The following is an 18,082-nucleotide window of genomic DNA, read 5'->3' on the forward strand; positions in this document are numbered from 1 at the left end:
TTTATATAAGAACAAAAGATCTTCTTGCAAACTTTGACGCTTTTATTCAAGATATCTATATATAGAAACTCTTCCATGCAATTCAAGTGACTTAGAATAGTGTTATAAAACTTATCATAGTGTAACTAGATAATAAAATAAGTGTTTTTTTTATTTATAAAACATTCATTCTTTAAAGTTCTCTTTCTTATGTTAAGGAGCATTAATATTGTCTATCCTTTCTTGTGACATCATCAATCAAATAACTTTTTTGTTGTTGAAAAAGTGATAGTTAAAGAGTATTTGAAAAAATCACAATCCACTTTGTTAAAAAATAATACTTTTCTTTATCTTAAGAAAAGATAAAGAGGATAACTAAGGATGATTTTATTTATTTATTATTGTAAAACATAAGTGATAATGAGAATATTTGTAGTTAATTATTGATTATTGATTAATGAAACTTTATAGTTTGTAAAGAAAAAGCTGAATGCGTGTCTTAATTTTTGTGGGACAATCAGGTTTAGGGTAACTCATATTTTTCGTGAAGGGAATGCGTGTGCTGATAAGTTGGCTAATTTAGGATTTATTCATAGAGAATCTTTTCATTGGTATAATAGACTCCCTGCTAGTCTGTTCTTAGAATTCTTTATGAATAGGTATAATCTACCTATGTATCGTTTGTGTTAACATATGGGTTTTGGTCTAGTCCCCCCATATTTTTGTATTTTCTTTCTTTTTTTTTTTAATAATATTTTTTCATGTGTGACAGATGATTGTTGTTACTTGAGGTGTCAGCTTAGCTGAGATGTCAAGTTGCATAGTGATGCCTAACACGAAAACTTTATAAAAAAAAAAGAAAAAGCTGAATGCAACTTGACAATATAAAAGTACTAAGTATTGTACTTTTTTTTATTGTACATGTACCAATTTTTAGTTATGTTTGTGATTTTTTTTTTGAAAATATTTATCAATTATTAGCCGGATTATGTGTATATCATTTAATTGTCGTAGTCTAACAATGTACTTGTTTAAACATTTTAAGGTTTATCATCTTCTTTTCTAGAGATGATTTATTTCTTTTTAGAAAAGATATCATTTTCTTCATGCTTTATTATCTTTTAATAACTTTCTATTCAATATCTGGTATTCACTTTTTCCATATACATTCTTCATAAATATTAAAAAGTTAATATAAAACTTTATAAAAATTAGTATTAAAAAGAGTTATAATCATATCCTCTAACTACATACACCACTTTATGTGTTCCACACTTAAATGATATTGTTAATCCTCTACTGAGACAATTACTTTACCTAATTTCTTAAAATACATTATTTATATATTATTTTTTAAAATGATAACTTTAATAATTTTTTATTTAAAATCGTTTCAATAACTAAGAAGCCTTACCTCCTTATCATTTCTCTCTTTTATAGAATATTTAAAGTTTAAATAAAGAATAAAGATATAAGTAAAATCGTATTGACTCTGAAACTTCTACAGAGTATATCCATAAGAAGTTAGAAAAAAAATATATGGAGAAAAGAAATAATAAGGATAATTGTAGGAAATGTTATTATTTAGTATTTATTGTAAATAAAAGATTGAATTGTTAGTGTTGTGTTTTGAGTGATATATTATGAAATGTTATAATGATTATGACGATGAAGAAACAATAAGTTGCAGACGACACAGAAGTCTCAATTCAAAGTCGACAATAGATGTAATTTTGATGACAGTGCCCTTTATTTGGGACCCAAATTGTCGACTCAGAAATGGATAAAATGCTGTTGCTCTATGAACTTATTCCTGTAGTTCTTTTCCGTACACCCTTTACGCAATAAAAGAGACAGATCAATAAATAATCTAAAATAATATGTTTTCATTTAATTCTTAATGATTTGTGTGTTTTCACAAATATTGTGATAAATTGTTGTGAAATGGATCATTTTGAAGACTAAATTGTGTATTATTCAGAGATTAGATTATATGCAGATAGAATTTGAAGACATGCATACTGTAATAATGATGTTGTAGTGATTGGAACTTGGAAGTAGTTTTGTATTAAAAGGAAACACAATTCTTAAACAGAATGAAAGGAAAAAAGGTATTTGGTTTGGGTTGTTGTTGGTATATTATTACACCATTTTTTATGGAAATTTGATGAATGAATAAACATGTGGGGTCAGGTTCATAGTTAATGAAAGATGAACACGTAGCATTTGATCCTTCTTTTGTGTCAACATCTCTTAGCTGGACGAGATTTGGTTGGATTTGATGCTGATTGCTTCCTCTCAACCCTATCAGTTGGGCCATGGACTTGTTACATCTAAGAATCAGTTTTCTTCTTCACTAATTATTTCTGCTAAAACCATTCAATTGCTTCTTAAACCAATTAGTCTTTTATTAGTTAAAAACGATTAGTTTACCTAATTTGGAAATTAGCCTAAGTGTTATTGCACTTTCTTCATATGGTCAAGGCTATTGGGGTTTGGTGATGCTCCACAATTATGTGCATTGTGACAAATTACTATGTAGTACCAAGGAGGGTGCAACTACTAATTGGGAAATATTGTATTTGTATGTGTGAGGAATGAAAATGTTTGAAGCACTCAACATGGGAGTTGATCTTAGTAGGTTGTCACACTAAGTGTTTGTGTGAGTGAGATATTTTAAAGATATTAACACTTTTCAAATTCTTTCAAAGTGACGTGCAAAGAATTTGTATGTTTTTTTTTGTTGTGTTTGTAGTTTTCTTAGATGTTGTACTTTTTGTAAAGGGGTTAAAAAAAAGAGAATGATCTAATATTGTTGGAGGATTGTGTTTGGTGGTTTGTTTATCTCTTTATCCATTTCGGTGTTTGATATGTTGGTTTTTCCTTGTTGTTGTTAAGGATGAACTTCTTTGGTTGGTTTTGGGATAAGGAATAACTCGTAGTTTTTTGTTGGAAGTTTGAATATGTTGGAGTGTGAGGTACTATTTTATCTCTCTTCTTAATTCCTGTATAAGGGTTGAGTCATTCCTAAAATCATATCTATTTATTGATTATTTCTTGCTGATAAATTTTTTTCTCAAACTACTTCTTAAGTGAATCATCATCATGTACTCTACATTAAAAACGAAGATTTATAGAATAAAGAATATAAAGAGAAATTAAGTGAAAGAGAAAAAAAAATATAAATAAAAAAAAGGTGGTTTGATTTAAGAAAAATAAGATAAAATAAAGGTTGTTTCTTCATTTCACTGTTTTTTTACCCAAACAAAACCATCTATCTTTTTCATTCCGATGCTTCTCTTCTCTCCTTGCACTTATTTCTTCATTACCGAAGTGTTCTTCAAAAGGGTTAGAGTTCCACTCATTATAATGATTTTGATTTTGATGCTTAATTTATAAAGTATAAATGTGTTATGTAGTGAACTTTGCATGTGTTTGTGATGAGACATTTTTTTACTTGTGGACCTGCCTAATTGTTCAAAATTTATTATATGATCAGACTAAGTGTTTCCAGCCACTCTCTCTCTCTCTCTCTCTCTCTCTCTCTCTCTCTCTCTCTCTCTCTCTCTCTCTCTCTCTCTCTCTCTCTCTCTCTCTCTCTCTCTCTCTCTCTCTCTCTCTCTCTCTCTCTCTCACGCACTCTGATATGTAAAATTTTCATACAACATTGTCACCTAATATGGTATGCTTTTGCAAGAATAACTAATGCTGAAGAACACGGATATGTCAATATTAAGACACTTTAATAAATTAATATTTTAAATCTTAAATTCTAAATTTTAAACTTTAAATTCTAAATTCTAATTTTTAAATCTTAAATCTTAAATCTAAATCAATGTATATGGTTTATTTTTTAGTGTTACTTTTCCAATGCAGAAATACCACTATAAGAAAATCATGAAATAGAAACCAATTTTAAAGAAAAAAAAATAATTAGTTGATATAATGACTAAATTAAAGACCAATTTAGAAACTAAAAAAAATTGGTCTATAAATTATTTTATATTATTATTAAATAGTTTGTAAATTGGTATCTAATTAACTACCAATGTTTTAACTGTCAATTATTTAAATTATAAATTTGGTAGCAAAAACTTTGGTATTTGATTAAATACCAATTTAGAAATCATTTAACAATAATAGAAACTAATTTAGAAACCAACATTTTTTTAGTCTCTAAAATGGTTTCTAATTTAGTCACTATAAAAACTAATTACTTTTAGTCTCTAAAATTAATTTCTATTTAATAATTTTCTTGTAGTGTACCATTTTAAAATCTTAAATTACACTTCAAAATAATTAGATACCAAAAATCTATATTTATTGTTTTTCTACAAGAATTGTGAGTGAAGAATCTAGCCCCTTGTCTCTTAATATAATGTGTTTTGGTGAGATCCTTGAGAAGGTAGAGGTGAGAACACATGTGGATAAAATGTAACCTAGAATAATGCTATCCATTCCCAACTTTGGCATATAATCAGTTGCAATGCTTTCTGATTTTCTTCAGCAGTTTACAACAATAATATGTCCCAATCAACCTACGAAAATTGAAAAACAAAATCACAGTTTGTGCGTGTGGGAAATTAACAAAGGAATCTGATACTGTTAAATATTTTTTTAAAAATGCAGCCTCCACATGTTCACACCAGAATAAAAGTGTAAACGACTTCATTCTTAGTCAAGATTCAAAACAAGTATGAATTATGGATAAGTTTTTATTCTCCAAAGCATGATGCCAAAAATTCAATCACTATAAAATTTTGCTTCTACCGTCTCTTTCTCTTCCTTTGTTCTTGGCTTTTGAATTTTAGTAAGTTAAAGGAAACAATAATTTAGTAAGTTTTAAAAATATCATTATTTTTATCTTAAAATATACTCTTATTTAAGTTTAATTATTATTAGTAAAATAATTAAACAATAAAATGACTTGATAAAAATAATATATTCATATTTATATTAGGGATAAACATGTCCCATGTTTTATCCGAAGACTCATATATATGCCAAAGTTGACGATGAATGGTTTAGTTTTGAGATTTTGTGAATATAATAGCATCGAGAAGGAATAATGTGATAAGCATTAAGTGTGCATGTGGGGCTTGGAATAACAACACTCAAAACATGGAAATTATAGTCATTATTTGATTCTATCACATGTTTATTTAGGTAGTGTTGCACGTAACGCAAATCAAGCGATTCTCTTTCTCCTTTCCAAAGATTCAATTTTAGTTGCTTGCAGACACTGCAAAATTGTAAAGAAATTCAAGTTTATCAACTCATGTTATCTACGTGTAAACAAAGATAGGAGTAGGTAACACAGGTTCAACATATTTTAAAATATATTTATATAGTTATTCTATTTCATGAATTTTTTCAATAAAATATGATTAAATTGATACATTTAGTATTTATAAAAAATATTTAGTCTGCAATAAAGTTGTGGCACGAGTTGTTATCGTTATAGTGAGAGATTGTTGAAGATCTCACATCAACTATAAATAAATATTTTATAGTATATAATTTTATTTTATAAGATTAAGTTATATTTAAAATTCACTTTTTAACCATTAAGTATACAAGAAAGAGATTTTTGGTTTTCACATCTTCATGAGACAGAAAAATGTTGTGTTTGATGAAAAACTTGTTTATGAAAGTATCATATATTTTGGAAATTTTATTTTAAAAATCCCATTTCAGAAAACATTTTATATGTTTTGAAAAGTTTGTTATGAAAAATATCTCATATTTTTAAAAACTTATTCTGAAAAGCTAGTTCTAAAAATATTGTTTTGGAATTATGTTCTAGCAATCCTGTTCTTGAAATCATATTCCAGAAATTCTAAAAATTTTGTTCTATAAATTTCGAAAAACTTATCCTGAAATTTTAAAACTGAAATTCCTAAAAGCTTGTTGTTATGGAATACTTCTATAAGAGATGATTTGGAAGTCACCATTATGAAGAGTATAATGGTCATTTTGAAAATTATGGAAATATAGTTAGTAATTATAAGGGTGCAAGAGGTAAAAGCCCGAGAAAGTTGTGCAAGCATGGGATAATAGCCAGAAAAAAAAAAAAGAGTGAGGCTTCAGATAAATTTCACATGTTAATTTATTCGCTAATTTTCCAAAATGAATATGGCTTTTGCTTCCAGCATCCCATGATTATTACTTGCACCCCAATACTAACAACAAAAATATTAAAATACCCTCATTTGTTGCATAATGTCATTGTGTCTTCTTTTGCTGTACCTTCAACTGCACAATGAAAGGTGTAGGAAGATAAAAATAACCTTTTAAAATATATGTTTCAAAGTGTCCTGAAAAAATATGTTGTAGTTTAAAAAAATTGAAAACATTCTGGAATATCTAAAATCACTAACATTTAACTATTTCAAAACATTCATGATAAGATTTATCATTAATTTTTCAAAACAATTTAAAATGTATTCCATAATGTTGTTTGTGAATATAATTAAGAGTCTAGTATAGAGAACCATTCTTTTTGTTTTCAATGATTTTCTTCTATCCATCCACGGGAGCCATGAGTAAGTAACATCCATATTCATTGTAAAATATAAAATATAAAATTAGGAGAAACCATGAAGAAATTCTAAAATTTATTCCAAATTATTCCACCAAATACATTTTGTAATCATAAATCTTATCATGTTGTAAAAGAGGTCATTTAGAATATATTTTTGAATTTGAATTTCACGAACACTTTTCAATTCTAGAATACATTTTTAGAACTATTTTCTAAAATATGTTTTTGGAATCTATTTTTCTGAAATATATTTCTAGATTTCATTTTCTACCATGCATTTTTTATATTTTAAAATTATTTTTTCAGAATGAGATTTTAATTTTTCAATTCTATTTCAAAAATTCATTTCTAAAACACAAAAATTATTATGTATTTCCTTTTCTGCAATGTATTTTTTAATTTTGGATTTTCAATTTTAAAATGAATGGCAATTTTGAAAATTCAAAAATTGATTTAAGTAAAAAATTATTGGATGTGATCATGCGAAAGCAATTGGCTTTATATTTTCAGTATGCTATTGCTATTGGGGAAACTAGTTACCCATCAAATCCAAAATGTGGTATGTAATTAGTTTATGCTGATGATAATGGTAAAAGAAAAGTGCTAACATAATGTGACACATTTCTCTTAACATCTATTTTATTATTGATTCAAACTTATTAAAAACTGTAAAATTATGAAAGATACTCGTTAAATAATTAGTTAGGAGTTACAAAATTTTATAATCTTCAATAAGTTTTAATCCACAATGAAAAGGTGTATTGAATAATGTGTTACCATCTTAAGACAAAAACCTTTTTGACACACTTCGCAACACTACTACTATTTGATTAATCCATAATCAATCTCACGTAGGTCTCTTTGCCCAGGTTATTAAATAAAGCTTCCCATTAATTCTCCTAAAAATGTAAGAAAAGTGTCCAAACAAAGTGTATTACAACATTTCGAAGCCTCTATTTCTGTATTTAATCTTCGTTGTTTACAATACAATACTGATATAATGCAACACATGGTAAACTAGCAAAACAGTTTATGGTTCGTATGCAAAGTTGTGCTTTGCAACTCTTGCATGCTAAAAATATTACAACAAGTATATAAGAGTTGTATAAATGTCAATATAATGCCCACCAAAATCTCCTGTAATATCTGCACGATTAATTTTGATCCCCATGGGCACAAAAACACCATAATCCTATTCTTCCAATCACTTGCATTAACAAGTCAACTGAAAAAAACCTGTTCAAAGCTGAACTGTTGAATGATTGATCGATATCCTCCTTAACTCTTTGGCCTCCATATCTGCTGGCCTTTATGCATCACCACATGCCCATTTGAAGATGAACTGTTAAAGTTTGTTCCTCTAGGCTTCTTAGTTCCTCTAGGCTTCTGTATATGCCCATTTAGAGATGAACTGCCGATATTTGTTCCTCTAGGCATTGGCATATGCCCATTTGAAGATGAACTGCTGATATTTGTTCCTCTAGGCATTGGTATATGCCCATTTGAAGATGGGATGTTGATGCTTGTTCCTCTAGACATCTGTATATGCCCATTTGAAGATGGAATGTAAGAGTTTGTTCCTCTAGGCATCTGCATATTTCCATTTGAAGGTGAACTGTTGGAGCTTGTTCCTGGACCAGCATATTGAAAATGAGGCTGTAACTGCAGTGGAGGGCGCATGGCTCTCTGCACTTTTGGCTGAGTTGGGTGAAAGTAACTTCCATCGTAATTTCTGATAGGAGTTGTGATAGATTTTACTACATGTGGTGGTGCTAACATGGTCAAAAGTGAATTTAGATTATGATGGTTCGAGGAAAGAAAGGCGTATGTTTTTGAAAACGTGTCGCTTATCTTCTTCAGTTGTCCTGCATTGACAGATCTTGCAGTATTTTGTGGCTGCTCAAAGGGATCCTCAACCTAACCAATCAAAAGTCAGATACAAATATCAGTAGCAGAGCGAGAGAAAATATGCATCATAGAATCTAGCATTTGCCACCAAGAATTGGCTCGTAGGAAAGCCCAAACAGAATCAAGCATTGTCGTGTCGTGGCAATAAACAAACACAGGATATCCCCAAAACAAAACCATAATGTCTCCTAAAAGTAGAAATGAACATATGCAGAGTATTACAAATATAGAGTAGGTCTTGGGTAACCAAATCGTGTTGTTCTCTATCTGCTCCCATTGTCCAGTATACGGGCAAATTCCCAACTCCGAGGCCCATGAATCCATCTGAGCATACTGCAGGAACATACAATATGGTGTAATCATTATTTTATGATGCTAGAGGGCAGTGCTATAGATTGAGAAAATTCACTGCCAGAGAGCCTCAACAACAAATGCTATAAAATCTCATGTTATCATTAAAAATACATTATATGCATCACTGTAGCATTCTCACTGGTATTATTCGGGGAGAAGAGGATACAATTTTAAAAGAGAAATTGTACTTGACAACAAGTAGCTATATAACTAAGGGAGAGAATTATGAAATGTAATAAATATGTCATAGAAAGAAATAAACAAAAAACGTTTTGTAAAATGTTGAATCACAACTTAAAAGTGTATGATCAAGTGAACAGAAAAATACCAGATATTAAACACAGCATACAAACATCTTTTACCAATGCAAAAAAAATAAATAATTCAACGAAAGAAAGTTACCTTTCTTAAGAATTCAACAAAAAGATCAGGCACGGATTTTTTGTTAATTGACCTTGCCGTGTTTGATATGTGCCGGTTTATACCAGCGTTACATGTTTCTGCTATAAGATTCTCGGCATCAGCTCTAATGCCTGCATAAATTACATCAAGGTAAAGATTACACAACTCTTGTATACAAGTTAATCAACAATTCTAATTCCGGTGTATTATATACAGGTAAATTGAGAATTCTAGACACATCAAGCATTTTACACTCCAAACTCATTCAAACAAAAAAGCAAAAGGTTGCTGCCTGGCAATACCTGGGAATCATGTTAAATGAGTTTTTTGTACTTATTCTAGGGTTGAGCAAAAAGTAGTTTTCAGAAAATCTGAACAGAACTATTTCAACAATTTCGGTTATTAATAATTTAATATACTCATTTAAACTATTTGAAAAAACTAGTTCTCAACTGAATTGTTTTATAAGCCAGATGTAAATCAGTTTTAAACAGGTTCTGGACCAAACCAGTTTTGAAAACGGAACTAGTTTTCTCTTCTAATGGATGATCAAGAAAGAGCTAGTCTATAATCATAAACTACAGAAAAGATAACATGACTGCGAAGGCCTAAAGTTGAATGCTCTCGCTTATACCAGTTCAAGAAACTGAATTTACTAGTATCGGCTCCCACTCTAGGATAACTATACAAGGTTCAATGTTCATCTGAAAATTAAAAACTTACACAGCAAAAAATGTTAGTTGTTCCCATAAAAATTAAACCCAGTCTGCTAACCCACACGGAGGCCCTTTTTTATAATCCATGGTAGTCGTAAACAAAAGCAGCACCTGCTCGCAGGTGCACCTCAAATTGACATTTTTAACAAAGTACAAGCAGCTGCACTTAAGTCATTTAGCTAATTTATATATGTAGTTAAATTTAGTTCTATGATTGAATGAGATCATAAGTTTTCAAATGAATAAAGGTTTTTTCAAATTCACACAAAAAAACCAATAACCCATTCAGTAACTGCTTTGCAAATTTACTGATAAATAAACAGAATAGTAATTAACTGATAAACTATACAAGAGATAAGGGAAAGGGCTATATCAATGTGACAATAAGCACCACCTAGACAGTTTAAAAATACTTGGCCAATAAATAGTACTGTGAGCATAGATGGGTGATTGTTCCGTAGATGGGAAAACTTAGCATAAAAATGGGTAAGATAATAATATTTAGTGGAGATAAGCTAATTATATAGGTGTCTCTGAGAAAAAATAAGGTTCATTTTCAGTAGTATAAAACCTGTTTTAAAATAAACAGTTAGGATCAAATTGGACTGGTTTGAACAAAACAGGTCAATTAATTTTTGTGTAAGTGGTTCTGTTTTGAACCAGTTCAATTCAATTCAGTTTCAAAATGGATCAGTTCCAACCGATTACTTTATGCACCCCTAACTTATACCTCAGGCTGTATAGACAAAGTAGCATTGCCATGACGCAGAGCAAAGGGAAAGGATAACCAAAGAGGGTCCCCCTCCCCCCACCCCATTCTCAAATCCCTAAAAGATTAAAAAGGATAGAACAAAAAGAAATAAATAACACTATGCGTGAGCCTGCAGCCCACCAATCTGCCATTGCCAATTGGAGTCTAATGTTTGTCAACCGCAAAAACAGCAACTCACTATCCTTTTAGTAAATATTAGCCAAGGGCCCTGAAACTAGAATCAACCCCATCAAACTGTGATATTGATCATGTCTTTCAAAAAGAGGATTGATTCTTCAAATACATGAAATAAAAAAGAAAACTACACAAGGAAAGTAATGTGGGGAATAAAAGCAATAGCATGAACATTTAGAAGTCTTGCCATTGAAATGAGTGATAGGCATTTGCAGAATTCTTAACATTGAAGCATGCACTCAACCTGAGCATAAAAGAGAGCAAATAATATAGCTTTCTATGAATAAGTTTAGCTTCTACATCACCTCAATATCTCAAATTCTAGAATAGTGACATTTCATTTCATGCTCAAAACGAAAGACAAAATGTACCTTTAAGATCATCAACCATGTTGCCAGGGTATATATATTTGAGTGGTGGTAAGATTGCAGGAACACATGTCTGAAAAAGAAGGCAAATGTTAGATGCATCAGAGGTCGAAGATCCATCTAATATATAAATAATTCTAAAATTGTCATCTTACTTTTACTAGTTTCCTCTTTCCAAATATTTGTATAAGAAATCATGGAAAAAGTATCATTTCCAACACAAATCTTTGCTAAGAGTGAATAAAGTGAAATTAGGGTGGCACGTTTGTAATTATTATGAAAGCAGGAAACAGAAACATGAAACATTTTCTCAAACCAAACACACCCTGGCTAATGTCAAATGTTCAAACTGAAATGAGCATCTAGTAAATTTTTGGTTTAATTACTTTTTTGGACCAGTTTTCATATCTTTGGTTCAATTTGGTCCCTCTATTAATAAAAGGTTCAATAAAGAACCTTTAATTTTAAAACTGTAAAAAATATAACCCTTTCCAGGCTCAATCAAGTTCCTTACTTTTTAAAAATTCAACCATGTGACTCTTTCGTTGGTTGAGATGGATGTCGTTAGTTTTATATATTGTCACTAAGCATTGATTATAAATTGTATAATGCATAAATTAAAACTGTTAACATTTGTTTGTTTACAATTTCATTGCTTATTGGATGGAAAGTGGTTACATTGTTGTGTAAAAATTGAGTTTATTAGAGCTTTTATTAATACTGAGACCAAATGGAATAAAAATAAATAACGGAAAAAAAGGGAAACTAACACTAATTTTTCCCATGACAAGAGACATACCAGAGGCACAGTTAAATTTTGAAGTTAAAGTTCAGGTAGAAAGATGAAAAACAACAAAAGCATGACATCCCAGCAAAAACCACCAAAATAAATAACAGATGAGACGACATATATATAAGTAAGCAGCATAAATACCTAAAATTGGTAGTAGCATCCCCTCTCCCAACCCCCAGAAAAGAAGAAAAAAATAACACTGCATAAAAGAATTATGAAAAAGGAGAAATACCTGAAAATGAAATATGACAAGTAAACTTAGGGAATAGGAGTTGAATGTTCCAGTTTTAGAGTTATTGATTTTATGTGCTTTGGCCCATTCCTTGACCTACGCAAACCAGAAAGAATGTAACAAACACAAGCAATTCCAAGCACAGCAACCTTTCTCTAGACTCAAGAATGTACCAGTAAAACCATATCATGAAAGCGGCCATCTATCTTGTTGATCCAAAGCAAAATCTTGGATTTCATTTGGCCCGGCAGGTTATTGATTGAAATGTCACAAGATACACCCTGACGGTTGCTTTTAAATTTTAAAATGGGAACTCGTGCACTCGAGATGAACTGCAAGTGGCTCCCTGCACCTGCAAATTTATGTTATTACAGAATCTACATATTAAACATACTCACAAATTTCTTAAATTTTGAAAGTAAAAAGAAATCTATGACAAGTAATTGAACTCCTAATTGGTTGATTCAACAAGTAATTACATGGTTTTAGAGCATATATGAAATTATCATGCTATATAGTATGACTAAATCTTAAATTTAAAATGGATAGTATAGAACAACTCAACCATATAAGAGCATTCACCCTGTTTTTCTCCAGTCACTGAAGCATAACTATGTACGGATGAAAGCAAAGTCAACAGAAAAGGCATAGTCATCAGACCAATCCAGTCAAAATTTTGAACGGAAATCATCTCCCCATATCATAATCATTAACAGTAGTCATGTAAATACATTACCCTACCCATTTCAATTGTATTTGTAAACTTTCTTGCAAATAACAATTCCAAGTGGCATTATGAAATTTGTACCCTGTACAAGCTACTAATAAGTCCTCTCTAAAACAACCAAATAATATATCTACAGTAACCCAGTTGGTACAGATCTTAATTGTATTAGTAAATTTAGGAGAGTACACATATTAATACTCATGATGATACCCATTACAACAATTTCTTGTGTCAATCTCACTTCAATGGGAGGAAAAAAACTAAGCTTTGGATCCTATTGCTCGAACTATGTGAAGATAAAGAGAGAGGAATTGACAAATTGAACGAGAAATGAATCTACTACATGATAAAAAAATACACATTTTCATACTAACTTATAAGTGACAAACTAAGCTTCAAGTTTACCTTTCATTCTCAAAGCTTTTAAAACTTCCCCCAATAAAGTTTGCTTTTGTTTTTTCCCAGCAGATGAAATATGCAAACCATTTGATAGCTCAATTGAAATATCCAAGTCACCCCATCGGGTGAAGAGATTAGATACAAATGACCCAAATGGCTCAACAGTTGCTCCTGTTTCAAACACGAATGAATTAAAAAAATTATATCTATAAGATGTAGGAGTCTAAATCATCTCATGACATGACTTCATATAGAGCAGAAAATATAATAGTATGTCACTTGACTCCATCTGTTTCTACATCTGTGATACTCAAGGTAAACAACAAAAACTAAATGATGCAAAATTTATGTGTAAAGGATAATTAAATCAATCTTATTTTATTGGAGAAACATTCATGCTAGTAGCTTGCCCCACAAGTTGGCATCTTTTACTTTTCCCCTCTTTGAATGAGGAGGAAAAAACCAATTAGTACAACCATGTAACTGTAATACGGATAGAACTGTAAGATACATTGAAACATGACTAAATATGGTACTATAACATAAAAGTAACAACAAACATGGATGATGTGTTTAAAGTGCAAGGCAAACTCAATCCATTTAAATTTGATAAGCTTTTCTCTATAAGATCTGGTGCTCAATGTTTTGGCACACTAATCAAGAAAGATCTGGAATTAAATATTGATTAAGGGCTTTCAAGAAAAAACCAAACTTGTGGATGGGGTGCATTATATATACAAAAAGAAAAATAGAGACTTCAAAAAATTGGGAGGCCTTTTACATTCCCTACAACATACTGGTGTAGGTCCACCCAGTTTCTGGTTCGTAGCAGTGATATATAGAATATATTCTTCAATCACAAGTGTAAAACATATACAGAAGATATGTATCGGGAGAATTAATCAAAACAACTAGAACAATGAAATTAGCCCCTTCTTGGAGCTTTATTTACCAGATACAGAAATCATGCCTTTAGATGGTCTACAACATGCGACATTACAATAAGTGACATCCACTTCAAGCTGGCAAACATGTTCATGAGTATAAAGTGTTATTTAATGAAGGAAAATCCTTATTAACACTAGTTATAAAAGGGGGAGGGGATTGAGAGCAGAAACAAAACTTCTAGAAAGTTCACCTCTCAAGCTTTCCACAGATTCAACAATGCTTCTTAAATCATTAAGAATCGCAAATCGGATCTGCCAATCTTCTTGTAATGGTGTGACCACCTGAAGTATATCTTTTAAAACAATATCCAACATACTATGTGTACTCATTCTTGCCCCTCAAAAGCTCAGAGTAGCAGTTGATTATGAGACAGTTGCAATAATGGTTTGCAACACCAAATGGAAAATATGAAGGCAAGAGGATCACAATCTACGAGCATTTCAAAAACCTTGGAGAAGTATATACCTGACCAGATATAATTGTTATAAAGTTAGAGATTGAATTATGTGATGTATCTAACTCACTTAATCAAACATGGACATGAGTCCTAGAACGAGTATATGTAAAGTGATAACGTAAGAAGTCTAGAGACAATATAGATATGGGGTTATGTAAAAAAAAAAAAAAGTCAAGATGGGACTCAGCTAAGATGTATTAACAAGAACCAACTTTGCACAACTTGAAAACTAACAGAGTAGTAAGAACCAATAGCAAATTGGATAACACTGACCCAAGAAATGAAAGAAGAACCACCAGCAACTCTAGCAAATGAAGATGGCTGCTCAGTGGAGATTGTTCACAGATTTGGAGGCGCGGGGCAGTGGGTTGAGGATGTCTATGGTGGATGATTAGAGTGTAAAGGAGAATTTAAAATAATATACATTAAGTATAGGACTCATCAGTATGCCCTGGCACTAGCAGTGACCACGGATAATTTTTGCAGCATGATTTGGATGCATCTATTTGAGTTTGTCTATTTGAAATGGATACATGTTGTGTCATTTAAAAAAAATCATATATGTATCAAAAGAAGAAATGATACCAATACCAAATACATGCTGGACAACAATAGTGTAGAATTTCTAGAATATTTGACTTGAAACAATTTACATAAAATGCAAACATGGTAACATACCAAGCCTTCGACTTATAAAGGCTAATTATTAGACATATGAGAAATTAAATAAATTTTTCTTAATTGATAAAGGCTGACTATTAGACTGACGAGAAATTAAATATTTTTTTCTTAATTGATAGTTCATAAATTTCCTTAAGACCAAATCTTGTTGGTTTCCTCTCACAATGGTGACACCTGAAGCTATCCAACAATAGGAAATTAAAGAGAAACACAGTCCAAATTCAGATGTCGTTTTGGTCCTGTTTAGTGCCCTAGCATCAGAAACAATTATCAACTCACAAACACGCTAATCATGCCTGACTTATCCAACACAACGCCACAGAAGCACAATCTAACTCAAATCCATACCAACCCGAAAAGCAATAACAGAAATCTCAAAGAATTCATTCACATATTCCATTACCCAATTGAACTACCCAATATAAAGCAACAATGGTAGAAGCAATAAACGAATATCAAAATGACAGAAAAGAGAAAGAAAAAAAACAACGACGAATGCAGAAAGAGATAAAGACGAAAGAAGGACGCACAATAAAAAAGAGGTTCAGATTTGAGGAAGGTGGAATGAGATGAATGAAGGGTGATTAGTGAAACTTACTTTGGCATTGTTTATATGTGTGAGAAAGGAGGAAACTTGGGAGTGAGTTGAAGTAGCAGTGAGCAAACTTAGAAGAGAGGTTTTCCACTTCGAAAAAATGCAACTTTTTTATGACCAGAGACTTTTCTACGAGGGGAACTTTTTCATTCACTGAATTCTCCTACTCAATAAAATCATGGGTGATTCTCTTACATCATATAATGTAAAAATACTATAATATCCTTAATGATTAATGAAGTAGAAACTAGGTTACATTTTAAGTGCACCCAACAGCCGTGGATCCAAAACTCATATTTCATTTTCACACATGTACATTCGAACCTTAAGCTGAAAATGAAATTATCTTATGGATTTTTATATCAAAAGATACTGACATTGTCTTATGGATTCATGTATTTGTAATATAAATTTATTATTTCACTAATATTTTTGTACATACCGACCATAAGATCGGAAATGTCATCAAAGAGTTTGAGGGACTATAAGCATCCCTTAATCAAGTCTTTATTGTCATCAATGATCATCATGAGTAAAACTGTCTAATCAATGAGCCTTAAACTATGAGCGGTTATTTATGAAATAGTGAATAACAGTTATGTGGCTAATCCAAATGACTCATAACCGTTCACTCAGATTTTATTTTTATTTTTTTTTGCTCAATACCTGATTAATCTATAAATGTTCACTCTCTAGGAAGTACAATATATATTATCTCATACTCTTAACTCTCATACTATTAATAACTTACCATCTTTGTGCTTTTACTGACATAAACATCGGAGAGAGTCTTTTACAGATGAATCTCCCACTCTTATCGAAGACCAACTGAAAGTTAGCTCCATGAGGAATACGGAATTCTCGTCGAGTTACACTTCCCAAACTCATATTTTTGGTAGGAACAATTTTATTTTGAGTATAAATCATAATCTTTAAATTTCCACGCTTCATGAAATTATTCCTAGGTGTAGGATGTATTTTGCTAACGCTAGAACATGTAAACAATGAATCCATTTTATTTATCTTCTTTTATCCATGTTCACTTTTTAACTTAATGATAATCTTTTAAAATAAATTGTCATTACATAGAGAAAAAAAGTATAATATAATAAAGTCAAGATAATAATAGTCTCTTACTTTTTAAATTGTGTTAATAATTTTATAAGAATATTTTTCTTGTCGTCTTACGAATTAATTATAGCAGAAACAGTAATAGTGATAAGAATTGAGACAATGGTGTGGAGGTTAAAAAAAAATACATAGTTTAAGTTTAAATGTCTCTTATTATTGTTATTATATAAAAAATAATTTAAAATTGTTTATAGGAGTTTAAGTTGAATGGTCTGTCTTTGTACTTATTATTAAAAACAAAAAGCATCGGAAGAAGATAAAAAGAGTTTGAAGGTTATTTGTTGTTAAGAAGAAGGGTCATATTGAAATTAGATTATTTTGATAATTAGATTTATAGTCCAAATTAAAAAGAAAAAAAAGACTATTATAGCATCATGTTATATAAGCAATTGCTCTTTTGCTATCATAGTTTCTTTGTCTACCTTAAGATTTAAAAAACAAAATTGACCCTACATAAATTTATAAAAATAACATAATTTGGTAACTTCTTTCCATTTTTTTTTTAGTTTTTTTTTATTTTGATTGTCGTTGTCATATTATTATTTTTTTCTTATTTTGATTGTCGTTGTCATATTATTGTTATTATCACATAACCAAATGTGATTATTGTTATTGTTGAAGATTTTATATTAATTAGATATAAGATTAAATTATAATATATAAGAAAGACAAACATCACTTTACTAACTTTACTAAATCGATCTTGTAAAAACGAATTAAACATATATAAAAGTGAGTATAAATCTTATTTTACTAAGTACATTTGGTGAAAATAAATTAAGTTTAAACTCATTTTCTTGTTAGTTATCACTCATTCTTGTTGTGAAGGTGAAGCTATTGAAAAACGTTGTGTATCATTTAAATGATTTTGTTTAGTTTGTCCATTGAAAAGTAATTATAAA

General features: G+C 30.4%; 1 protein-coding gene across 7 annotated transcripts; it reads right to left on the minus strand.

Annotated features, from left to right (window-relative positions):
* Positions 1–7,455: 7,455 nt before the first annotated feature.
* HESO1 (Nucleotidyltransferase family protein) lies at positions 7,456–16,233 on the minus strand. Of its 7 annotated transcripts, none has more exons than XM_068618018.2 (10): positions 16,053–16,233; positions 15,047–15,151; positions 14,507–14,781; positions 13,375–13,539; positions 12,416–12,594; positions 12,243–12,338; positions 11,221–11,290; positions 9,188–9,318; positions 8,654–8,764; positions 7,456–8,440 (listed from the first exon to the last, which is right to left on the minus strand). In XM_068618018.2, exons 3-10 carry the CDS (start codon positions 14,643–14,645, stop codon positions 7,802–7,804), a joined length of 1,530 nt encoding a protein of 509 aa, XP_068474119.1. In that variant the 5' UTR covers positions 14,646–14,781; positions 15,047–15,151; positions 16,053–16,233; the 3' UTR covers positions 7,456–7,801. The 7 variants fall into 7 exon arrangements, with proteins under 7 accessions (XP_068474119.1, XP_068474120.1, XP_068474118.1 ...); XM_068618019.2 differs by lacking the exon at positions 16,053–16,233 and adding an exon at positions 15,985–16,031; XM_068618017.2 differs by lacking the exon at positions 15,047–15,151 and having other exon boundaries at positions 16,053–16,221.
* Positions 16,234–18,082: the final 1,849 nt, after the last annotated feature.

Source organism: Phaseolus vulgaris, chromosome 1, assembly GCF_051622355.1.
Source record: "Phaseolus vulgaris cultivar YP4 chromosome 1, ASM5162235v1, whole genome shotgun sequence".
NCBI lineage: Eukaryota > Viridiplantae > Streptophyta > Magnoliopsida > Fabales > Fabaceae > Phaseolus > Phaseolus vulgaris.